The sequence below is a fragment of the Centroberyx gerrardi genome, chromosome 3, assembly GCF_048128805.1.
Source record: "Centroberyx gerrardi isolate f3 chromosome 3, fCenGer3.hap1.cur.20231027, whole genome shotgun sequence".
NCBI lineage: Eukaryota > Metazoa > Chordata > Actinopteri > Beryciformes > Berycidae > Centroberyx > Centroberyx gerrardi.
In genome coordinates, this window is record NC_135999.1 from 22733461 (window position 1) to 22758763 (window position 25303).

Here is a 25303-nt window from a genome sequence, read left to right on the forward strand (position 1 = left end):
ATGGGGAAAAAAATGTACAACATATTTTACTGTGGAATATGTTATGTTCTTCCGGGGCGGAGTTCACAAAACATTAATGGTGGCCACATGCTTGTGGTATAGTTGCGGTATAGTTGTGAATTAAATAATTTATATATCACGTAAAACATACAATTTACAGAATGAGGGATACGCCGTTGTCTAACTGTGAGCGGGATTTCTTGCTTAAAGCTATCGAAGAGAAAAAGGTATAGTTGCTGAACATGGACGTTGTGTCTAGTTTTGTCTATTGACTTGTTTTACTCTGCTAATTTGCTAGGGACTCTGCTTCCTAACAGCAACACTGACATGATGTTGTCGGTGTTCTTATATTCACAGAAGCAAAAAACAGTATATTGGACGGTTTAGTCTACATTTGTATAATAAACCCAGAATGAAGAATCTGTCTCTGTAATTAAGATGAACTCTAATTGCTGTACAATGAATGGAAGACTGACTTTGGGGACAATGTGACAGCACCCTTGTTTTTATCTGGTTGTTACAACTCAAACCCACATTACAGTCAATGAAGTTAGCCTCCAATATATTGTAAATGGCAAAGCTTCAGAGACGTTTACTTGAGACTTAAGTTCATGGATTCTGGCTTTTGGGGAGAATTTGTTTATCTCCAAGATCTCATAGAGAAAGAAAATTCTGTTTTAATGGGGAGTTTTCCATTTACACTCACCTCTACTTTCCCTACAGCGTCTGGATGGACGGCAGACCTACGACTACAGAAACATAAAGATCACGTTTGGTACTGACTATGGATGCTGCTTTGTGGATCTGGGGAAGACCAGGTGAACTTCTGAGCCAGATTTTTTTAAACCCTTTGGATTTTATCCCTGGAAACCTTGAAGGGATGAAACAGCTTCTGAAACGAGGCATTTTGATGCTGTGCAGAATCTGTGGGCTAGTCTGTAAATACACATTGCACATCAGAGAAAATGTTTCATTAGGTTTGAACTGAGCACATCCTTTGCCAGTGGTTCTCAATGTGGGGTCCGGGGACCACCAGGGGTCCCTGAGGGGGTTCCAGGGGGTCCCCAGCAAATTGCTGAATAGTTAAACTTCACCATTATTTCATTTTATTTCAAGTTAACAATTAGAGAATGTAGAAGAGTTATTATTTTGATCTTAGTTTCACTGTTATCTCTCTACCTACAATACAGATAGTCATGGAATTCATATGCAATTCATTCATGGACAAAATCATGTCTAACAATAAAAAATATTCTCAGATTTGGGTCTGAGAGACAAAATCTCATCAAATGGGGGTCCGTGGCCCTAATATGTATTACATTTGGGGTCCTTGATATGACCCTTGATATGATATCACTGTCGTATGCAATAGCATCAAATTGTGGCATAAATGATATCTTTTTTCGTCAGTACTGTGCTATTGTCATGTTAAGATGGTGGAATATCAGTCTGTTCCTCTGTCCAGGGTCATGGCCCAGGTGTCCTGTGAGCTGGTGGCCCCCAAAGAGAACCGGCCAAATGAAGGAATCATGTTCTTCAACATAGAGCTGTCTCCCATGGCCTCACCAGCATTTGAACTGGGCAGGTGGGAAAAAACCGAATAAGACTATCCTGTGTTTTCGGCTTATTTACTGCTGCTTACACATCATACTGATTATGTCTTGTGTTTCACCATGTCAGACTCATGTAAGTCTGGTATGGTTAAGCAATGAGTGTCTCTTTTCTGTCATTTCTTCTTATCTTAATCTCTTGAAGGTGAATACTGTTTACAACCTACTGCACATAATAGACCATTTGTTTCTGTGATGGAGTTCAGCCACATACAGGATATTTCAACACAAGCTTATAAACAAGACTAGGCCTGGCATGTTTAGTTTGTTGTCTGTTGGGCAGGGAAAGCAGTGTGTAATGCGGCTGTGGGTTGTCTTTCTCTACAGGCAGTCTGAGTTATTAGTGAAGCTAAACAGACAGCTGGAGAGATGCTTGAGGAACTCCAAGTGCATTGATACAGAGTCGCTGTGTGTGGCGTCTGGAGAAAAGGTAAAACACACACACTTCAAAAGAGAGACAGAAAGAGAAAGGAAGCGTATCAACTTATCCTGCCAGTCATAATGTTGATGATGTAGCTGTGTGTTTGTGTGTGTGCAGGTATGGCAGGTCAGAGTGGATGTTCACACGTTGAATCATGATGGAAACCTGATGGATGCAGCCAGTATAGCCGCTATCACCGCTCTGTGCCACTTCAGACGGCCTGACGTCGGTATCCAAGGAGACGAAGTCACTGTGGTGAGTCGGCAGCAGCCGCAACAGGCAGCGTTTCTGTTTCACTCAGTCTACTAGGAAATGCATCAAAGTACAAAACTGCTTTGTCATTTGAATTTTGTGACTTTAGATTTGAAGTCCTTAAAGCTGATATAAGCTGATGTAATTTTCATGGTTCGCTACAGATGACCACTGGCTAATTCATGAACACTGTTTTATTTGAATGGAAATGTTTTTCACATGTTTTTTAATGGTCAAGACTGAAGCGATGACCTCACAGTTATCATCTGTGTTGCACCACAGATTTGTAGCTTGTGCCAAAACAATTAATTTTATAACACACATGTTTATGTAACACTTTGCCCCGGTTGTAACGGCGTATTTGCTCCTGTGCTCCCTCAGTACAGTCCAGAGGAGAGAGACCCTATTCCTCTGAGTATCTACCACATGCCTATCTGTGTCAGCTTCTCCTTCTTCCAACAGGGGTAAGGCCAATCTAAATCCTTTGGTGATAAGCAGTCATAGACCTTTTTCACAGCAGCCATTTTGACGTGTCATAGCAGGGTAAACACAGGTGTAACTAATAACATTAATGATGGTTCCATTCCATTTAGGTGTTCCAGTGCCAGGGCCCTGGTATTGTGCATACTGGCTCTTTGGAATGGCACTGGAACACCTAAATGGAATGGAACCATCATTAATGTTATTAGTTACACCTGTGTTTACCCTGCTATGACACGTCAAAATGGCTGCTGTGAAAAAGGTCTATTGCTTTGGTGTTTTGTACTCAGTGTAGGCACTGGCCCAACATACTGTAACAGTAAAGACACTCGGTGTAGACTGCTGCTGCTTCTATTTCTTCTACCTTTTTACATTTATTCCAAACAAACCGCCGCTGTTGCTTCCGTTAACATAAAACGCATCACTTGCTGTGCAGCAGAGGATTTTTTCCGGGAAAGAAGGATCCTCTCATAGGTGTTTAGAACAGCAAATGTAAAAGCTGGTATGAGCTGGCTATAGGACTGACTATTCTATTCACTGTTATGGTATCAGTCGGCGATAGAGAGTAGAAAAAATTGACATTTATTTATATGAAGAAGTTGGAAGCTTATTATTTGAATGTCACTAATGCAGAGACAAATTAAAAATGTAGATAATAATACAATACATGCTGTGACATGGTACAGCAGAATCTCACATATGATGGAAAGGGACAGTGCAAGACATAGATGTTAGAGTTAGACTATACATACATTCACTGTTCAGTCACTATAAACGAGCCTCCTTTTTGTTCTCTACTCTGCTTCTCCTCCCTCTCATACCGCTCTTTTCCTTCTCCTTTCACTTCATTCTCTCCCTTCTTTTCTTTTCTCCCTCTGAGCTCTCCTCCTCTCCTCTCTGCCCCTCTAATATTTATTTCCATCTGCTCTCCCCTCTCGTCCTTTTTGTCGTATTCATTTTATTGGTTTATTCGAAAGCGACAAGCACAGATAAGATTGACTCCATATCAGTGGCAGCATCTGATGAACTGACAGTTCATATGTGTAGGCGACGCTGACTTCCCGCAGCAGTCTCCCTCCTCATATCCTGTCTTCTCGCTCTGCAGAACTTATCTGCTGGTGGATCCGTGTGAGCGGGAGGAGCGCGTGATGGACGGCTTGCTGATGATCGCCATGAACAAACACAGGGAAATCTGCTCCATCCAGTCCAGCGGGGGCATCATGCTGCTAAAAGAACAGGTGAACTGACACTGACCGGTGTTACTGCCGTCCATGAGAGTTAAAACACGTATTCTCGAGGGGAAAAAGGGAGAGGAAGTCGTTTTTGACTGATGAAATGTTTATCTGTGGTGTTGAAGGTTCTCAGATGCAGTAAGATTGCCAGTGTTAAAGTGTCGGAAATCACAGATCTGATCACCAAAGCCTTGGAGAATGACAAGAAAGCCAGGTGGGTCGTTGCGTCACATTGCTATATTTAAGTCTTGAGCTGTGGAAGTGGAGATGTGTACCACTAATGTAAGCCCCAATGTTGTCATTATAAGAGATAAAAGGTTTCATTTATTTATAGCAGCAGTAGTGTCTTTTTGCTTTATCATTTATGTTTTTTTTGTTTTTTTTTATGATTGATATTTTATTGAATTTTCAAACTTTATAACATGTACATACAAATAGACAAATAATAATGAGGGATATAAATGAAAAAGGGGGGGGGGGGTGGCATTCAAAGGGGTTAAAACAAAAAAAAAACAATAATAAAATGACGATAAAATAAGTTCTCTCTCGTTCACATCTGAGATCAGTACAGTAATGCAGCATTTTTCATGTCAAAGTTCTGCACAGGATACATAGACAAAACATTGTATCATCTCAATACGAATCTAGTGCTAAAATTAGCAAATGCAATGCAGTTCCCCCATATTATCATTTTTCACTGTAAATATACATAAGATATTTGCCCCATTTTATATACTGTTCTGTCCTGTCCCTTATTCTGTCATTTATTTGTTTTAACTTTCCAGGAAGGAGGGTGGCAGGTGTGGCTTTGCAGAGTCGATGCCTCAGGAGCGAATCACAGCACTGAAAATGGATGAGACTCCAGTGGAGATGACGGATGTCACAGAAAGAGCCAATAACATTGTCCAGAGAGCCGAAGCCCCGCCTCAAACGTATCCTACACTGAGCCTGAACCAGAAGAGCATCGGCAATTATGAACAAGAAATATGTCTTGTCACATATAGGGAAGGGATATATTGTCACATTTTTGTATTGCCATATTGAATTTCGATATATCGTCCCATCCCTAGTCACATAACAATAACCCAGTGCTCTTTCCACCAATTAGCATACAGCAATACAAAGATACACACTATTTGATATAAAACAAAGCAAAAATAGCACCAAGAGACGTGGGACTCTTGCAGTGAGAAGAAACCTTTGTGGTTACTCGCTCCATCTCTCCACCTGCATGTGAGTCTTGTGTTTTCTCCCTTCCTCGTGTTTTTTGGACCTTAACTGTTCATACCAGGGTGCCGTCCCCAGTGCTGCCCGCCCCAGGCGTGGGTCAGGTGGGGGAGGGGCTGCAGAACACCTGGGGACTGGAGGAGGAAGACGAAGAAGAAGAAGAAGAGGAGGAGGAGGAGGAGGAGGATGACGACGATGACGAAGAGGAGGAACAAGTGACAAAGATGGAACAGGGACAACATGGGAAGGAAGAGAGCAGAAGAGGTAATTTATTTTTATTTTGTTTAAGCTTTACTTATCCAGGTGGTTCCATCTCTTTTTCAAAGCAGACCTGGCAAAGAAAAGAGCCTCAAGACAAACGTAAAAATTGTATTTAACCAAATTCACATAAGTAGACCAATATCAAACAGGCTGATGGGCCAAACATATTTAAATCGTACATAGCTTTTCACCCTGCCTCGGTAGAACATGTCTTGGTTTTAAAAATGAGTGAATTGTTTTTAGGATGAGGGATTCATCTGTGAGTGTAGGTCACATTATATTGATTTTGTTGTGAATGAACTGTCAGATGAAACTGTGCACATCATTTGGGGATTTGTTTTGCTGTAGCGGGAGATGTGGTTGTGATATCTGACAGCGAGGAGGAGGAAGTGGTCATACTGAATCCAGAAACTCCAGACACAGTGGCTAAGTAAGTGCCTCGGTTGCCATCAACAATAAAGGATCAATAAAATAAATTAAAATAACATAAGTTAAAGAAATGTTTCATGTAATCACAGGATGGTTGTTGGTAACAGAAGAGATATGATGCTCATTTTACACATAGACGCATCAGATAGTTTGTGTTTTTTTAATAGAAATTGTCTTCTTTCTGTCTCTCAGAAACGCAGGATCCAGTTCCCACCAAAAGGGGGCAGCAAAATCCAAGAAAAACACAAAAAAATGAAGATGGAGGCATTTGAGGTCACAGCCATCCGAGAGTCTGGGGCCTCGACTCCTGATAGAGGTCTTCAATGTAAAAAGACTCATTAAATCTGTATATTTGTAGCAGTGGCAGAGATTCCTCCCAGTTCCTCCTCATGGTAGGTTTACCTGCCCGGGCTAAAATGGTTCCTGCTCTCCAGAGCTGGGTATAGAAAAAAACCCACAATATTACCTGGTACCACAACTGCTTTAGGTATCAAATTGATCAAAAAGCTTCAGTATGTTGGATTCTCTTCTTCTTGTTTCTAGCCATTTGAATCAACAGACTCAGTTGGTCTGATTCTGTTTAGAAACAGATGGTGTGTGCAGAAGTTATAGAGAAAATGATTCACTGCATAATGTGATGTACTTACTTTTAATAAAGAAAAGTATTAAAAAGTACTGTTTTAGGACTGTCATCAGAACCAATATCAGTATAGAAAAGTTTCTAAAAATACCAACATCTATATTGCTCACTGTTGTCAGGAACTGTGTAACAGCCTACCACATTTCAGTTGGTCGGTTTTCAGACTAGAGAAAAGAGACCATGACAAGAATGTGACTCATCTTGTATCTGGGAAAATGTAAAAAAATATATATCTTTTTTTCTTCTCTTGCAAGGAAACAAAGTTTGATCTGTGGTGTTGATTTACAGTTTTTATAAAGCACATTGTGAATACAATTCCAATTAAAATCTTTTTCAACAAAAGTGACCTTTTTATTGTTTAAATTAGGAAAAAAGGTGTGTAAGGTTTGTAAGGGGTTCTTTAGTGGGGTCGGTTTAAAAACATTTAACTGAAAATAAAGCAGGCAGGTCTATTGTAAATGAATTCTGTTGGGTTTTCCTATTATAATTGAAGAGGCACACTGTGTGACTGGAATGGCTGTTGAAATGAAGGTCTTTGGATGTAGTCAGATTGTTATAGAGGGACTTCTGCCCTGCTGAAGTGTCCTCCAGCAAGACATTGAATCCCTGCCACCTCGATCAGTGCTGTTCTGTAGCTGATTCTGTGCGTTGGTCTCCCTGTGGAAAGCAAAAAGAGAATCGGATCAGAGGTCAAAGTATCACGTTCTCTTCAACCATAATTGTGTAGCAAGAAAGAACAAAACCACAGGTTCCACCGAGATTTGAACTCGGATCGCTGGATTCAGAGTCCAGAGTGCTAACCATTACACCATGGAACCCCAACTGTCGTTTTCCGCACATATCATAGTTTATAAAATATCTACTCACCCGGATGTGGTCCTACATTTGATAAGCATCTAAATGCGAAAAGGATAACATACAATGATGACCTGTTCGTTTTTTTTATTGGTTTATTTGTTGACTTTTCGTAGCTCTACGAGGAACGACAGAATTGCATAACGCTTTGATTCAACATCACACAACTAAATGTGCGTCTAATGCTAATTTTCTGAAATGACAGCAGCTAGCTAAATTCTGTACTGTTAGCATGTTTGCTAATGCGCGTCCGCTGTAGAACGCTGCACGTGTGACACATTTTAACAGTTAACATAAATTCAGTTTCAATAGAAAGAAAAAACATCGCTGGCCAGTACGGGGATCGAACCCGCGACCTTGGCGTTATTAGCACCACGCTCTAACCAACTGAGCTAACCGGCCATGTGTCACCTCACACTTCATATCAATATACATAAATTATCAATCAGTAGAAAAGCACAGTATGTGTTTAATGAAATCTAGTAGTCCAAAAAAGGCCATTGCGCGGACTCCAGAAGATTCAGTTTAAACAAGGAATGGTTAAATCGTATTTTATTTACTGGCAGTCAGACGAATAACAGAACAGAATATGAAAATGACTATGACTCCTCTGATCCCATTGTTATCTCTCCTCCTATAGTATAACTTCTCTACTAAATCACATCTAACTATAACATTCACATTTTTCGAGCTGCAAACGTTTATAGCCTATGCCTTGTAGTGAAAAGTATCGATCTGGACCATTTTGTAGACAATATCATGCAGCCATTAGATTTGTAACTGTTACCATTGAATGAAACAACGCCCTTTTGGGTTCAACATTTCAAACATAGAACTTTCTACATATCCACAAATCCAATCTCCCATTCATTATCAATAGGTGTCACTTGATGACATCACACATTAGAGTTTTAATTGGTTCTTTGGTTTCTAGCTTTTCTAGCACACAGCTGGTCTTCTCCAAAAACATTGTTTGGGCTGCGTATAATGGAATAAAGGAGTGTATTCATTTTTAGGGCGAGTTCTCCTATTTTCTGTTTGGCAGTATTTTTTAATCACATAAAGACTGCAGTGCATATTTGGGCTGTAGCTGATTTAACTGCTAATTAGAAATAAATAGGACATCCATTTGAGAAACCAACACATGAAACTGATGATAACAAAGCCTAAAGAATTTCACTGTCTGTACGATTTTCTGACTGATAAATCACTCATATGTGTTGTCTCATGTCATGTCTCGTGTTCACACAAAGCACACAACTGACATTAAATAATGATTACAAGTTGGAATGCACATGCAGCACAAGTGTTTACACTATTAATATTAATGGTGTGTGTACAACGTTCATTTTCACTGACTGAGCACAAAGCAAACTTTCACAAACTTGCAGACCTCTTATGCTGCAATGAGTCACGATGTACTAAGCATTCTCCCATAAACCGTTTATCCGTCTTTTACATCTTTTTCTGTATGAACACAATGGCATGAGATCACTTAACAGATCAAACATATACACACCCGATCACACACTGATTTGTTAGGGTGAACAGAACTTCTAAAGAACATGCACAAGTGTTTGTTTAAAAGACGGCATGATGTTGTATAGATGTGTGATAGCTTTTTTTTTTTCTCCAAAGATAGATAGGCTATACACTGAGGTTTTAGCTTTCTGTGGCTGTGCTTTATAGTATGTTTGTTCCCAAGAAAAGCAAGGCATTCAAGTAGAGAAAGAACTTACATTTTCAGCATTTAGCTCACGCTCTTATCTAGAGCAACAATACCATGAATGCAACAGTATGATACCCTTTAATTCCTATATCGACAATACCATTAAGTCAGTGATTCTCAACCTTTTTCACATCAAGGACCCCTAATTTACTACACATTAGAGCCACAGACTCCCATTTGATGAGATTTTTGTCTCTCAGACCCAAATCTGAGAATATCTTTATTGTTAGATATGATTTTGTCCAGAATTCCTTAGCTATTGTAGGTAGAGAGATAATAGTGAAGCTAAAATAGTCATTCTTCTACATTCTCTAATTGTGTTAACTTCTTGTAAATGAAATAATGCTTAAGTTTAACAATTATCAATTTGCTGGGGACCCCGAGGAACCCCCTCAAGATAAGTGATAAGTGACACCAGTAAGCTGTACCAGTAAGGAAGACGGAGGTAGAAAAGTTATTTCCAAATGTCTCTGTGAATCGACAGCTTGAATGACATCAATGTTTTTCCTCTTAAGGCCCATTCACACTTGTGGAATGCAACCATATTAGTGTGGTACCATACAATACTATACAATACAATACAATATACAGTACAGTGATTGAGCATGCATATGAATTAAGTGCAGGAGATGGAAATAGAGATTGTGCGTGCGCATGTTAAATGCTGGCTAAAGCAAAATCGTAGCTGTATGCATTTTTAATCATCTCATTATTAATGACTTGCTTATTTTATTGTTATTTGTTGGTCTTTCCATTTCTCCTTCTTTAAATTATGCTTCATAACTGCATGTAACCTTGATATTTTCTTCCTTTTTTTTCTCTTTTCAAGACAAGCCTAACTAGGGACAGGAGTTGGAAACTAGCAATAGCTATAATCTCTCTATGCAGAACATCAGTTGCATCAACTTGTTTGTAACCAGTTGAAGTGGCACTGTGTTCATTTGCATTGTCTCTATCAAATGAATTAATAAATAAAGACATAAAATAAAATGTGTTTCGAGGCAAGGTGGGAAAGGCCTGCGCTCACATCCAGGAGTAAATTCAAAGCGCCTGCCTGGAAGAGCGGCTGAGATGTGGCTGAGAAATGTGCAGTCATTCGTTTTTGAGGTTTTCATCCCAAACGCAAAGAACATTTTGAAGAGATTGTGAGATTATGCCTTCACTGTGTGGCCTGTTTGAAGAGTAATAACTCCAGGCATTGTAAGCTTTTGCACTTATGTAACAGACTGATTCTAAGAAATGTTTTTTCGGGGGGGGGGGGGGGGGAGAGGAGAGGTTGCCTCATTCTTGGCACATCACAGGTGCATGACAGCAAAATATGTCGGTCATTTAAGCAGCACTTGACATGCCTCATCCTGTGGATGCGTTTATGAGGAATCCAAAATTTGTTTTAATCCAAACAAAATCCCTGATGGTAGTAAAGGTGTTTACTGAAAAGTCCTGGCACTCATCTTATCTTTCTAGTGGAGATAATACATTTTGGCAGCAAAGCGTTACTCAGAGAGGGAGAAACAGAGAGACTGCAGCCAACATGTTTTCCCAACTCCCTTATCCTTAAAGGAACTTTTGTGGTGGTGGTGAGGCTGGGAGTCACAGGTACATCATTTCAATCCCTCATTTACAGTTTAGACAGAAGTGAATGTCCTCTAGATCAGTGATTCTCAACCTTTTTCATATCAAGGACCCCTAATTTAGTCCACATTAGGGCCACGGACCCCCATATGATGAGATTTTGTCTATAATATTTTTTTTGTTATACACGATTTTGTCCAGAATTCCATGACTATCTCTATTGTAGGTAGAGAGATAATAGTGAAACTATGATCAAAATAGCCATTCTTCTACATTCTCTAATTGTGTTAACTTCTTGTAAATGAAATAATGGTGAAATTCAACAATTTATCAATTTGCTGGGGACCCCCTGGAACCCTCTCAAGGACCACTGGTGGTCCCCGGACCCCACGTTGAGAACCACTGCTCTACATGGCGCTCTCGATGCTTTACAACGCTACGATTGAACATATCGGCTGTCTCGTGAGCATGGAAGTGGGTCGCAGGTTTTGCTTTCATAGTAGAGTTGCCTACTGAATAAACACAGATTGAATGTTAAGACTATAAAAGTGTGCAAGTAAATTTCTCTTCACCCACCATCCACTCATCCACAATTTTTGAGACTTTCTACTTTCTTTTTAATTTGTCCCCGTGCTCAAAAACAGATGTATCATAGATAATGGGAAAACTGTCGGTTGGACGGGGATGTTTTACGAGCAGACATCAATCAAACAGTAACCTGTAATTCTATTTGTCACTGCTTGCGCCTGAAATTTCCATAAAGTTGACTTGAGCTCTAGTTTCGACGCCTCCCTCCTCGCCACTACGCTTGCAAATTTTCAACGCTCACCTTTCCACATTTACCTGTCCACATTCAAATGAACTTTGCCTGCGAATTTACACCCCAGTGGACATTCACAGTTATTTACTGTTTTGAGGATTAGGGAGGATTAGGGCCGTGCTCTCACTGAATCAGAGGCATACCGTACATTTCCTTCTCATTGTATCAGAAGCGTGCCGTACATTTCCTTCTCATTGTATCAGAAGCGTGCCGTACATTTCCTTCTTACATTCTGCTGGGGAGGGAAGGAGTGTACTCGCTGTTTCCCCACACTGCCCTCTCCTCCCCTTCACAGCACTTTCAGCAGCAGCTCATAAGTGGCATTAATAATCCCCCATGACAGAATCGACCTGTGATAGTTGAGGTGCACCCCGCGGTACAGCAGCGCCACCCTCCCCTCACGCTCTTTCAAAATGGTGGCTAGGATCTCCCGGACGGTTAGGAACCTGCCTCCGACTTGGGCTTGGGCATGGGACTTGATCACGTTGAGTGGGTAGAACATGGCGCCCAGGAAGGCTCCCAGCAGCCCGCCGCAGATGAAATCATTGAGGAGGTGCGTGGCATGGCCCTGGGCCTCTGGGAGGAGCTCCTTCAGAGGGCCCCGCAGGGCAAAGAACAGGGCGTTGCTGGGGCCGTTGCGGAGCAGAATGGGCACCAAGCCACGGTAGCACTCCCACACGCCATGCTCTGAGCGCAGCAGGAAGCTGAAGGTGTGGGCGGTGTTGTGGAAGCGGCTGTGGTGCCTGGGGTCCTGAAGCAGCGTCTGCACCCGCTCAAAGGGAGTGAGGACAGCTTCAGCCGTGCCTTTTAGAAAAAGAATATGTTTTTAGTTCAGTGACAATGAATTTGACATTGAATGATAATGTTTTTCTTGAGCTTAAGTATTTGACATAGTCATGGACATCATATTTTACCATCTCAGGGAAACCTGTTACTTTTGTTTACGAAACAGTCCGCACTCCTATATGTATTCCAGGTTCTCAAACTATAAGGACGTCATTAAATCATAAAACAATTACACACACACACACACACACTGATATTCTTGCTACTTAACTTGTGGAAATAACTGCCTATTATTTCAACATAAAGTGAACTAGCAAGAGTACCAGTGTGCTCCAGTAATTTTTTATGATTTAATGTAAACCTGTTACCTGCCAGGATTGCAGCAACACTGCGTGTCAGCAGCTCGGGCGCTCCTTTGGGGCGAGGCAGGAGACGAGAGAAGTCTTCATATCTAGGACGACACCATAAAATCAACTACAAGACAGATTTGCGAGGTTAGGAAAGATTTATAGTACAAACTGCTCTCATGGAAAAAACCCAGGAAACAACAAACTGGCATGGCTGGCAAGTCCATGTTAGGAATGCAAACCGCATAGTTTCACACTAAAACAAATAAGTTGTTTGTTTCCTTGTTCTCCAAGGTAATGTATCTGTGTGTTGTGTGTGTTGTCCTTGTTTCAAATTGTATTCAAAACCAGGTTGAATGGGTTGTTGTATATACCCTCTTGATCTTTGATGCCTACTGAAAATATACAATGATTTATACTTTTACTAATATGATTTCCAGTATGCATATTATTAATATGTATTGATGTGAACCCATTTGATGAGGATATGACTTGAATGGTTTCACCTGTGACCCACAAACACCCTATATAACAGAGTGCAGAAAACCTTTTTATCTTTCATAAAATAAATTTTGCTTAAAAATATCCTGAAATGTCCTATGTCTGAAAACTGTTCAGTACCTACACATTTGTCTCTACTAACCATGCTGTATTCTGTAGCATGCAGTGTGGAAAAATATGATCATACTAGATGAAAATTACAACATTAACACCTTCAAATCATACTGTAGCCCAAATGCTGAAACTGTCATGCGCACACGTTTAGTCACTTACAGGCCAAACATGATGGCTGCAGTCGTGGTTTTCTGTAGCAGGGGAGGCAGCAGGCCCCTGTACAGGTTCCTGAGGCCTTCTGACTGCAGCTGACGCAGCCCCTCCGACGCACAGACCCCGAACAACTGCTGACGAAACAGCACCTGGAGGGAAGAGGGTGGATGGATGGACAGATGGGCAGACAGATGCATAGACGGATGGGTCAACCACTTGCATCTAAATGGATTTCACAGTCACTGTCATGAAAATGTGCATAGAGATCTCCGGATCAAATTCTCAACCTGCATTTCCGTCACTTATATGAGATGTTTATATCATCAGGCCTCTAATCATCATGATCATCATCATCATTATCATGATCATCATCATCATGAAGCTGTATAGAGAGAAGAGAATCTTAGGCCTAGATTTCGTTAGATTTCTCTGTTTAAACAAAGATACAACATTGAGAAAAACTAATCAGTAAATAAACGATGGCAGTTTGGCTGCTCCTGAAACAGAGAGAGGCTTAATGAAGCATCGCATTAGTTCAGACAGGACACGTAATTCATGCGTGCCACATCAGCTGATTGTCAGCTGATCTAAACAAACACCAATCACATTCGGCAGTTCAAACAAGGCGGTCCACTTAAACTGTCAGCTGCTGTTGACTGTAAAACCATTAATACATGGAGTTAAAACCTGACTGAAATATATGCAACATTGTGCAAATTAAAACAGTACAAGGCCACATGCAGGGAGTTAACGTTATACAAACAAGCACTCTAAACAACAACAGTAAGTAGACGAGCTCTGTGTTCAAAAAGTAAATCAACTGAGCTCCTTTACCTTGTATATGGGGAAGGTGATGAATATGTTGGTGAAGGCGGCGCAGGAGCCACAGATGTCGTGCTTGTTTCTGTGGTCCACATTAGGGAGGAGCGCCCTTCTACTTCCTCCACCTCCTCCTTCCCCCTCAGTCTGCTGTGACCCCGGGGCCATGAAGCTGCCTGAGATAAAGAAGGTCACACTGCTACAGGAGGCATGTCCCGGGCCGAGGACGCGCCCCCAACTGTACCTGCTCCTGTCCTGAAGGGAGAGGAGGGGAAAGTATCAAAGCATCAATTCAAAACTATGGATCACCCCACAAATAAAACACCTTCTCAATAAAAAGAAACAAGCCTTCAGGCAGTGGGACCTCGCAGCACTTAAAACTATCAGCCGAGACATAAAAAATGAAATTTTCAAAGCCAAATTGAACTGCAAAAATAAACTGGAGCAGGAATTTGCAAAAATGAACACTAAACAAGCCTTTCAGCGAGTTAGGGCACTGACTGGACAAGCTGCTAAGCAGACCACTTGCACATCAGACCCCATCTCCTTTGCCAACAACCTCAACGACTTTCACGCCCGGTTTAACACCTCTGACTTTTCAGCAGAGTGTGAAAGCCTCCTGGACTCTCTGCCCTCCCATGAGTTGGAGTACGAGTCCCTCCTAACCAGGCGAGATGTCTACCTCTAGCTTCTGAGGTGCAAACCTAACAAGGCCCCCGGGCCGGATGGAATCACAGGGCAGGTTCTGAAAATCTGCACCCTGGAACTATCACCCATCCTCCACTCCCTCTTCCTCAGATCTCTCTGCACTTCCACAATTGCAGTCATATGGAAGACCTCAACTGTCATCCAGTTCCTAAAAAACCCCACCCATCTGGCTTAAATCACTATAGGCCTGTAGCCCTCACCTCCATCATAATGAAGTGTCTTGAGAAACTGGTCCTCAACATCATTCTCCCACACGTCGCACCATCCCTGGACCCCCTCCAGTTTGCATATAAGCAAAAGAGAGGCACAGATGATGCAGTGGCCTGTCTCCTGCACTATCTACTACAACATCTGGACACCCCTGGAAACCATGCCAGACTACTCTTCATTGATTTTTAGCTCTGCCTTTAACACAATCCAACGTCATCAGGTCATCAGAAAGCTACGGCACCTTCAAGTTCCATCTCCACTAATTCACTGGATCCATAACTTCCTCTCCAACAGACCACAGGCAGTGAGGGTTGACAACTCATTGTCACACACTATCAGTCTTAACAGTCTGATGCACCCCAGGGCTGTGTGCTGAGCCCATTTCTCTACACTCTCTACACAAATGACTGCCAAAGCCCATCTCCCACTACCATCTACTTCAAATATGCAGATGACACAGCCATCCTCGCACTGCTCAATGACAAGGACTCTCTCTCTGCCTACCAGCACTCCATATCCCACTTCAGCACATGGTGCGACAATAACTTTCTACACCTCAACATCTCAAAAACCAAAGAACTGCTCATAAGCCCTCCTGCAACACCGGATCATACCCCCAGTCACACCATAATTAAGGGAGAGACGGTAGAGGTGGTTGAGGCCTTCAAATACCTTGGAATCACATGGGACAATAACCTCAGCTTCAATCAGCATACCACAGACATTCACAGACGCTGCCAACAGAGACTTTCAGCCATCCGCAAATTAAAACATCTGTCCGTCCAACCCCATCTCCTCCTCTTCCTGTATCACAGTATCATTGAGCCAGTTCTTCTGTATGGTGCCATCTGCTTTTTCAACATGCTGACAGGTGCTAATAAGAACAGACTCCTAAAAATCACCCATTCAGCCACCAAACTAATCGGTCTTCCCACTCCCAACTTATCCAACCGTACCACCAAAACTCTGACCCATAAAGCACACATAATCGCACAGGACCCAGAACACCCACTTCACCAGCACTTTACCCTCCTTCCCTCTGGTCGTAGATATAGAGTACCCATGTGCAGGAGGGCCCGCTTCAGCAAGAGCTTTGTCCCTTCTGCCATACAAGCTTTAAATAGGAACATCCCCCCGTCCCGGTGAATATTAACTTTTTGTAACTTGTTTGTACAATGTCAGTATGTTTTTGTCTCTGTACCACTGTACAATGTCAATGTGTTTTTGGGTTTCTGTTTATTGATTGTGTTTTGTTTTGTTTTTGTTTTTTTTCTGTTATTTTGTATCATGTCTGAACTGTTTTCGTGTGTGCATCAACTGTGAAAAGAATTTCCTCTCTGAGGACAATAAACTAACTAACTAAGTGAGTTTACTGTCTTGTCATACCAGTGTGCAAGTATGCTGCTGCGTGTCAATAGCACCTTACACATTTCCCCTACAACCACATGAAATCACCACAGTGTTGCCACGGGAAACAGATTATAAACGAGTTGCCTAACATTAGCCAGCATCCAGATACAGTATCTGTTCTGCAGAGTGGGCCTTAATGGAGTCAGCAGTGCATGTCATCCCTTTAGTAGAGTTGATCGGTTTGTTTTGTTCCTTTTCTAACATTACTTTGAATCTTTTAATGTGTTACACAAATAGATTTTAGTTTTTAGAAGCACTGCTATTCAGAAATGTATAGTTGTATTATTTTATTATTGTTATGATGATGATGATTATTGTCTCTTCAGACATCTTCAACATCTGAGAGATTTTTTTTTAAAAAGCATATCGAGTTCTGCATTAGTGCATGCATGCAGGTGCTTGTGCGTGCACACAGCCACACACACACACACATGCACACACACAATTTTGCTACAGAGAACCAGTTGAAAGGGGATTGTCCCTTTGTCTGGAGATGAATAGAAACAAAAACAACATCAACAACTCACTTCCCCATTCGAAAACCTTCAATTCAACACCATGTGATAGGAGAGGAAGATAATGGACAACTCTTTTTTTTACATTTGCCACATCTAGGGCCATAACTAATGCCTTGTCATATTCATAGAGGAAGCAGGCTCAGCTAAGACCACATTCATCCTCATACACAGACCAAGTCCACATTACTTTGTACATGACACCAATTATGGTAATCGCCGTGCCTTCTTTAACATTCACAATGTCAACTAAACAGAATCAATCACACTCTCACCAAGTGCAGTAAATGTGCAGGAATGTCTAGGTGACATTTGTGCAGGGACACAGTGACAACTGGCAGAGTTTCAGGACACAGTGGCACAAAAAACAACCTCAGGACCTCACAAACAGATGCCACAGCCAAGGAAGCAGTGTGCTTACGATATGCATCTAAAGATAAGAGAAGAGCTGCAGAACAAACCACAGAACAGTGTACAGCAAAGAAACTGTATGTTAGAGGTGCCAGAGTCGGGATGAGAGGCTCTCTCACATACATGATCCAAGAAGCATTAAATATTGTTTTTTTTTGTTTTTAAATACTCCAGCTTAACACAACCCTGAAATGATCTAAAACAGCAACAAATATTAACATTGTATACTGTAAAATACTGTTTTGTCTGATAAATCTGTCTGATAAATATCCATCATGTCCTATGTGTACATGTCTACAGGAGACACCCTCGGTGGTTTTCTTGCCCTGGCATGCCAGGCAGCCTCTTATCAGGCCTAATATATCCTTAGCAAATATTTCCAGACTCTACCATTACATGACTTACGTATGTGAGTGTGTGTCTTATGCATGTGCAGACATATATGGTTGTGTGTAGAGGAGGAGTGGCATAACACATTTCTATAGGAGCTAGCAGCCTATGTTGCAAACTCAGAGCTCCTCATATTTCCTTACAGGTGGAGCGTGCCAAGAGATGAGTTATCTATGGAGGTTAAGAATCTATTGCCTCAATACATGGCATTGTGGGAGCCATAATCATGTAGCTACGCCTCTGTTTCACACCTAGAGAGGAGAGAGATCATGGGAGCGATATTAAACACACTTTGAATTGGAAATGTTGGCCTCTTAACTGATGAGCTACTGATAACTGATAACTACACATGACTACCTGCTATGAACGACTGACTAATTCTTCATAAATTGCTGTGTGACTTTGTAATCCTCTCTTTTTAATCTCTGCCACCCCAAGAGTTCAGGACAAAAGGTTGCTGTTTTTTTGGGCTTTTTTTTTCAAACTGGCTGATAAAGTACAGCGAGTGCAGTTGTGTTCTCTTCACACAGACTCACACAAACACGAACACACATGCAGACACACACACACACACACACACACATCCCAGTAGCTCGGTCAGTGGAAAAGTACTGGACAAAGCAGAGAGCCCTGCAACCCACACCGGTCCTGACTTGCTCCAGCTACCCAAACAATGGTTCAAAACAAAGGTGATGGGTGCCAACTCAGTGTATTAAATGACACACAGGGATACTGTTCGACAATGTGGGTAAGATCCAACTGTCATTCTATCACTCAATGCATACATTATGTTCTCACTTATGACAGCTTTACTAGCATGTGAATGTTGGCTGTATGTCAACCCTACAGCCTTTCAATGCCATAGGGTTGACAATGCCTTCGTTGTAAATGTCATTAGGAGGCGTAAGTAAAAACTCCAACCAACAAATTCCTTCCCCAGCATCATGTTTCAACTGGAAATACATCAAATTAGTGAAGTGCAGATGCCATTTCATCAGGCCTTTAATAAAGAAATGATGAGCAAGTAGCTCTTCCTCAGACTTACAGCATCATGGCGGCCACCGTGTTTTGTTTTTAGCTCTGTCAGCCGGCTCTACGTTACATTTCTTAACATTTTAACCCATTGAAATAGATTTTAGCGGTTTTATTTGTTTAACACTATTTTATCACAGCTCCATTGGTTTTACGAGATTTCCCAATTGGGTTTTCTTTTTATTGGACTATATTCTGCCAGCTTGATAGCCAAGCCGCCCCGGCTATTTGCTTGGCTAGGTTCGCCTTTAGCCTGTGGCCAAGCTGAACAAAGTGAACTTCAACTATGCCCTGTGAGTACTGTGTACTGCTTCAGAAAGCAAACAGGAATATTACTAACCTCAAGGAAGACATTCGACGGCTCTCTGATGAATTACAGAAGAAAGACTCACTTCTGTCCAGCTTTATGGATGTGGCTTCTGGGCAGTCTAAACGGATTGCTACCCTCAGCTCAGCCATCCACGACACAGTCCTGTGGGACCCTTCCACTTGTCCACGACCTTCCTCCTGCTCAACACCCAACCATCAGTCGTCCTGGGCAGAGGTGGTGGCCCGCGGCGGAAAGAGAGATCCGGTCAGGGCTGCCCCACCACCTCGCTTAAATCTCTCGAACCGCTATGCGATGTTCACCAGGCTGATGCCCCTGCGGTCACGATCCCACCTGACCTGGACCCCTCCCTTGCAATGGCACCTGCTGACACTGCTGCTTCTTCACCACCGGTGGCTAGGATCGACCGTGGGAAAGCCAAATAAGCGCCCCCCTCCCCGGGCAATGACCTCCTCTTCCCATCGTAAGATGCTGAAGGAGGCCGTGATCTGATGCTCTGGAGGTCTTCCTCGCTCCGAGCCAGCAGGATTTCACTCCCCAAGAGTGATGCCACCTCCTCGCCACAACACTTTCCACAGCTTCCGGCCTCGCTACATGATAGTCGTCGCTGCTCCCTCGACGGCCCCTTATCACAGCCACAGCCAACAACCCTCATCATCGGGGACTCCATCATCAGGGACGTCAAGTCCAGGTCGGCGGTGACCCACTGCCTTCCTGGAGCTAAGGTAACTGATGTTATCGCCGAACTTACTGGCCTACTAACTCTGTACCCCTCTGTATGTACGGTCGTCATTCACGCTGGCACTAATGACATCCCACGTCGACAATCTGAACTATTGAAACGGGATTTTTATCTTCTTTTTAACGCACTAAAGTCCAGTGGAAAGGATATCTTTATCTCCGGCCCCCTCAGTCTTAATCCTTCTAGACCTGAGTGCAGCTTTTGACACCGTAGATCATGCTATTTTAATTGAGCGCCTTGAACAGTGGGTAGGTATCTCAGACTTAGCACTGAGTTGGCTTAAATCCTATTTATCTAATCGGACTTTCTCTGTCACAATAGGCAAGTCATCGTCGACCACAGTAGACATCACCTGTGGGGTTCCACAGGGCTCAATTCTTGGCCCCATCCTCTTCTCCCTCTACATGCTTCCACTTGGTCATATAATTCGTAAGCATAATGTTTCCTTTCACAGCTATGCTGACGACACACAGTTATATCTACCCTTAAGACATAATGATCCCAACTGCTTTAATACTCTCAGAAACTGTCTCAAGGACATTAAGTGTTGGATGTCACAAAACTTTCTTCAGTTAAATGAAAGCAAAACTGAAATAGTCTTATTCGGGCAGCCCAACGCAAGAAATCTTATTTTACATGATCTTGGTGACTTATCATCTAATATAAAGCCTGTGGCCAGAAACTTAGGAGTGATTTTTGACAGTGACCTGACTTTCGAGGAGCAGGTAAAGAGAGTCGTGCAGTCCTGCTTCCTTCAACTAAGAAATGTATCAAAAATCAAGTCATTTTTATCTCATGCTGATTTAGAGAAGGTAATTCATGCTTTTATTTCATCTCGTCTAGACTATTGCAACTCTCTCTATACCTGCCTCAGTCAAAAAGCAATCTCACGTCTCCAGCTTGTTCAAAATGCTGCAGCTAGAATTTTAACTGGCACTAAACGTAGAGACCATATTACCCCAGTCTTAGCACATCTGCACTGGCTACCAGTAAGATTTAGAATTGATTTTAAGATTTTACTGATTACATTTAAAGCACAGAAAGGTCTAGCCCCTAGCTATATTGCTGACCTTTTAACTCTTTATGAGCCGGAACGCAGCCTTTGATCCTCAGGCAAGGCCCTTTTGGTTGTTCCACAGTCTAGGCTCAAGACTAAAGGTGACTGCACTTTCTCTATTAGGGCGCCTAGACTTTGGAATGACCTGCCTGAGGAAATTAGGCTAGCTAAATCAGTTTAATCTTTTAAATCCCTTCTGAAAACACACTTATATAAACAGGCTTTTATCGCTGGGGTGGCATTGAACTGGTCGGGGAGTGCAGCCGGGGCATTGATGGTGTTGCGGACTGCTGCCTCTGTTTTCAGGTGGCTGTTCTGTTCTTCGGACTTTCTGTTCATCGGTAGTCCTCTGTTCGCGGCGGTGGGGACCTGGCGGCTGGAGTGCCTGGGGTCTGCGGGGCTGTCGCTGCTGCGCATGGGGGATTCTTTGATGGGCGGGGGGTTTGGGGAGTGGAGCAGTCGTTTGGAGTGGAGGTACAGTATTGGTTTGTGGCATTGTCGGTGTCATTGTTGGCTGTATTTCTGATCGGTTTGGTGCTGCCCTGGTGGATTGGGGTATCTGTCTCTTTCGGGGGCATGGAGATTTCTTGGTGGTTCCGGACTCTTGAACGGTAGTGTAGCCTACTTGTACCTGTATCTCCATTTTATTGCTTTCTTGTGTTTTGGCACACACTTTTATTTAAAGTTCCATCTGTTTTTAATTGTATCTCTGTTTGTTTGTTTGTTTTTAATTGTACCTGTTTATCTCTTGTATTACCTTTTATTCCTATTTTTTATAATTTCTTTTCGGCACATACTTTTATGTAAAGTTCAATCTGTTTTTAATTGTATCTCTGTTTGTGTGTTTTTAGTTGTACCTGTTTACCTCATATATTACCTTTTATTCCTATTTTCTATTATTGCGGCTTTTGGGTTTTATTGTATGTAAAGCACTTTGTAAACATTGTTTTTAGAAAAGTGCTATATAAATAAAGTTATTATTATTATTATTATTATTATTATTATTACTGGCAACAAAGCAAGTCATAGCCGCTGGCAGGGACGCAAAAGACAAGGATACAACTAATGTTAACTTATTTGTAACCAACATGAAAGAAAAGTGCTTATTGAAAAACACCCCTCTTTTTGTTACAATAAACTATTTTGATCTTGAGTCACGGTCACAGTGGGCTATTCCACTTCTAGTGTGATTTTGCCACTTGACCTTAAGCTCATTTTCCTTGCCATTGCATCAGTAGCCCATGCATGCATACTTTTCCCAGCCCCAACTTTAAGGTAATATATAGAAAGGATGGATTAAAAAGGGAGGGGGTTGGGATTTAGGGGGCCCCCATGCTTGCCTTTGCCCAGGGCCCCCAAATCACTAAGTCTGCCCCTGGCCACTGGATAACTGCACCATGACAGTGATACCCACTCTTCTAGCAAACACCATGGCAGTTCACTGACAGACGTTCAAGCTAATTGTGGCTAAGCAGGGCTGGTGCGGGACTGGGTACCTGGACTGAAGTTTTACTGCAGAGTGGATGTCACTTCTCAAATGACTCGGGGGTGTGTGACATCTCAGACCAGCTGCTGAAGGCCAGCAAACAGGCCAACATCACTAGGAGAGTGGATCTGGGTTGAGGCTATGCAAAAGGACTGCATGCCTAGACTGGGTTGGGGTCAATTCCAATTCACCTGAGGAAACTGAGGAATTGAAATTTGAAAAAGAGGGGGAGACAGAAAGGGAAATAATGAGGAGAGTAAAGTGGGCTGCTCATACCACCCTCTCTAGGTTTCTGGTCCTTACAGAGCTTAGGTCCTTACGAGCTAGCTAACCCCCCAAAAAATAAGTTAAATTTACCCCAATAATAATGGGTGTGACCCAAACATGAATTAGCATTACATCACTTCAAGAGCAGCAACAACGTTAGCTCTGACGCTAACTCAACACTACCATGCAGAAGGCTTTTTTTTCCAACACGTTACTATAATATTTCAGTATGCCAGTCTGTCTAGGTCTCATATAACGGAAAGAAACACCTGCAGGACAGCAGCACGCACGAGCCACGCCCAACTTAAACCAAAACAAACGCAGTCTGCATCATCACACATTACTAAATTCATGTAACTTCATGCCTATCTGAGTATCAGTAGTTATACGGGCTTTACCCTCCAGCGGCCGGACGCTTTTGGTTGTCATTTATTGTTAGACAGTTTTTGATTTGCCTCGACGACTCTTCTTGGCGGACAGTTCACTTCGACATCAAACTAGCAAGAATAAAAAAAAATAGGACTTCCGGTCAGTATTTTCAAAATAAAACCATTTTAGTATGAAGCAGCGTTGGTAGGTAGGTTGCAGCGTTTTGGAGTAATAAAAAAATACGACAGGAATTTGTAGCAAATTAAAATTGCAACAAAGACTTGACAAAACTTGACATTTCAATTATATTTTTTTCCCTTTGTTTTCTTTATTTTGTTTGTGTTCTTTTCTACCCCTTCTTTACTCATCTTGACTGTGCCCAGATGGAATTTGAATGTTGTGTGATGCTTTCAGTTTTCTAACTGCTACCAATTAGGTGAATACAATTAATCCCTTACTTTGAAAAGTGAGCTCCTCTCTCTGATAATTAGAGGTGTTGATTGCATCCACCTGTTATAAATAGAGTGAAAGAGGTATGAAGAGGATGGTCCATTCCTTCCCCTGGAGGACTGGCTGTTTGAAGTGTTGTCTGCTACAGTGAAAGGTAAAGTTGTTGTTTTTTTCTTTTAGTGGGAACTTGTGTTTTTGTAATGGGCAGTGATTTGTTATCAAGTGCCTGTATGACCGGTTTCTTTCACATAGTCAAACCTGCCTTGTCAAATAAAAAAGCCCAGTACAATTATGCCTAGCTTAGAAATGAAAGGCCCTAAGCTCAAGGCATAACTTGAATGGATTTCTTACCTTGAATACCAGACAACAGAAATATACAATGCCAGAGAAAAGAGTGTTAGTATCTGCTGAGGTGGTTTTTGGCTGTGCGCCTTCCTCGGCCTGTAACTATAGTTGTCCTTTGAAGTATGCTGGGTAAGAAGTCCTTACTAAACCTCCTTTGTTTGAAATTTGGACTGTTTTATGGCAGTATGCCCTTTCCTCTTTCAGAACTGTGCGGTGAACAATGTCCGACAAGCCAGATGTCAGTGAGGTGTCTCGGTTTGACAAGGCCAAGCTGAAGAAGACTGACACGCAGGAGAAGAACACTCTGCCCACCAAGGAGAGTGAGTATCAAACTAGGCCTGCCAGTCAGCTGTAGTCAGGTGTCTTTTCTACAGCCCCAAGCACAAATCTCTTCTAGGTGACTAACTCCCAGGATTAGAAGACAAAAAGGAAATTGGTCACATGAGATCATTTGCATTTCAGTTGGTCTTTACTTGTAAGCAAGCAGCTCTTGCATAACATGACCTGTAAAATTGGTGCCACACCTTGATCTCCCTTGTGCTGCAGAAAGCTGCACTGGATGTCTTTGGCATTTCTGTGCTTACTTCAGAGTATTAAGATTTAATGTTATGTTTGCTGTAGAAAATTCAACAATCTCTTTCTCCACAGCTATTGAACAGGAGAAGGAAGGGTAGTCCTGGGCATCTGAGCCTCCATACTCGGCACCTGAAGATGACTTATCCACTCAGTGTTTACTGTCCACCTGAGAAATTGTGACTGAATAAAACGAATGGAAAATGGGATTGTGTGGGGTGTTTTTTTTTTTTTGTCTTCAATTATCTAATATGAATAGACGGCTTATCTTTTGTGAAAGCCTGCAGGTGATTTGCTCTAATCACATGCTCTTATTGCAGTGGCTGATCCAATGGACTAAAGTAGTAAGATATTGACTCAAAAGTGACCAAGAATCGAGAATTAACACCCGACAGTCTCAACAACTGTATGTTGTGAGCAAAACAAAACTTGTATTCCACACAGCGTACAAAGATGACCTAACAGGTGTAAGAGCACGGAACCTGGACTTCAGCAATTGGCAAACGAGTAATGGTCTGAGTCACCCTGTTTCTTACATCACTGCCCCTATTCTTTATTCGTGCTTTTGTCCACCCACTGTATCAGCTACTAGAACTTTGCCAGTAGTCTAAATGAATCTAGGCAAAGTATGTGAAGTTGACTGTTTCTGACAAAACTAATTTCTACTTACAACTCAGGAAAACATTGTGCAGTGTTTGTTGGATGGTGAACCTCATGCAAGTGTTGCATAATTCACTAACAAGTAAAAACAACGCTATAAAA

At 42.0% G+C, this 25303-nt stretch overlaps 3 protein-coding genes and 2 non-coding genes across 6 annotated transcripts; 2 read left to right on the top strand and 3 right to left on the bottom strand.

The window, feature by feature from the left end:
- The first annotated feature begins 87 nt into the window (after positions 1-87).
- On the top strand, positions 88-6881 carry exosc9 (exosome component 9). Its single transcript, XM_071917150.2, has 12 exons — positions 88-227; positions 724-818; positions 1466-1585; positions 1938-2040; positions 2149-2286; positions 2665-2747; positions 3869-4001; positions 4121-4209; positions 4781-4927; positions 5287-5486; positions 5832-5913; positions 6105-6881. Exons 1-12 carry the CDS (start codon positions 162-164, stop codon positions 6166-6168), a joined length of 1320 nt encoding a protein of 439 aa, XP_071773251.2. The 5' UTR covers positions 88-161; the 3' UTR covers positions 6169-6881.
- Positions 6882-7298: 417 nt separating this feature from the next.
- On the bottom strand, positions 7299-7370 carry trnaq-cug (transfer RNA glutamine (anticodon CUG)). The gene has a single exon. It is a non-coding gene; the product is annotated as a tRNA-Gln (tRNA).
- A 365-nt stretch (positions 7371-7735) lies between these two features.
- Positions 7736-7809, bottom strand: trnai-aau (transfer RNA isoleucine (anticodon AAU)). The gene has a single exon. It is a non-coding gene; the product is annotated as a tRNA-Ile (tRNA).
- Positions 7810-11637: 3828 nt separating this feature from the next.
- On the bottom strand, positions 11638-21468 carry LOC139925681 (mitochondrial nicotinamide adenine dinucleotide transporter SLC25A51-like). Its single transcript, XM_078289994.1, has 5 exons — positions 21274-21468; positions 14264-14503; positions 13436-13578; positions 12683-12765; positions 11638-12332 (listed from the first exon to the last, which is right to left on the bottom strand). Exons 1-5 carry the CDS (start codon positions 21466-21468, stop codon positions 11818-11820), a joined length of 1176 nt encoding a protein of 391 aa, XP_078146120.1. The 3' UTR covers positions 11638-11817.
- A 1747-nt stretch (positions 21469-23215) lies between these two features.
- LOC139925671 (thymosin beta-b) lies at positions 23216-24729 on the top strand. 2 transcript variants are annotated; one of them, XM_078282533.1, is made up of 4 exons: positions 23216-23332; positions 23697-23777; positions 24153-24288; positions 24617-24729. In XM_078282533.1, exons 3-4 carry the CDS (start codon positions 24189-24191, stop codon positions 24640-24642), a joined length of 126 nt encoding a protein of 41 aa, XP_078138659.1. In that variant the 5' UTR covers positions 23216-23332; positions 23697-23777; positions 24153-24188; the 3' UTR covers positions 24643-24729. The 2 variants fall into 2 exon arrangements, with proteins under 2 accessions (XP_078138659.1, XP_071773248.1); XM_071917147.2 differs by having other exon boundaries at positions 24173-24288.
- Positions 24730-25303: the final 574 nt, after the last annotated feature.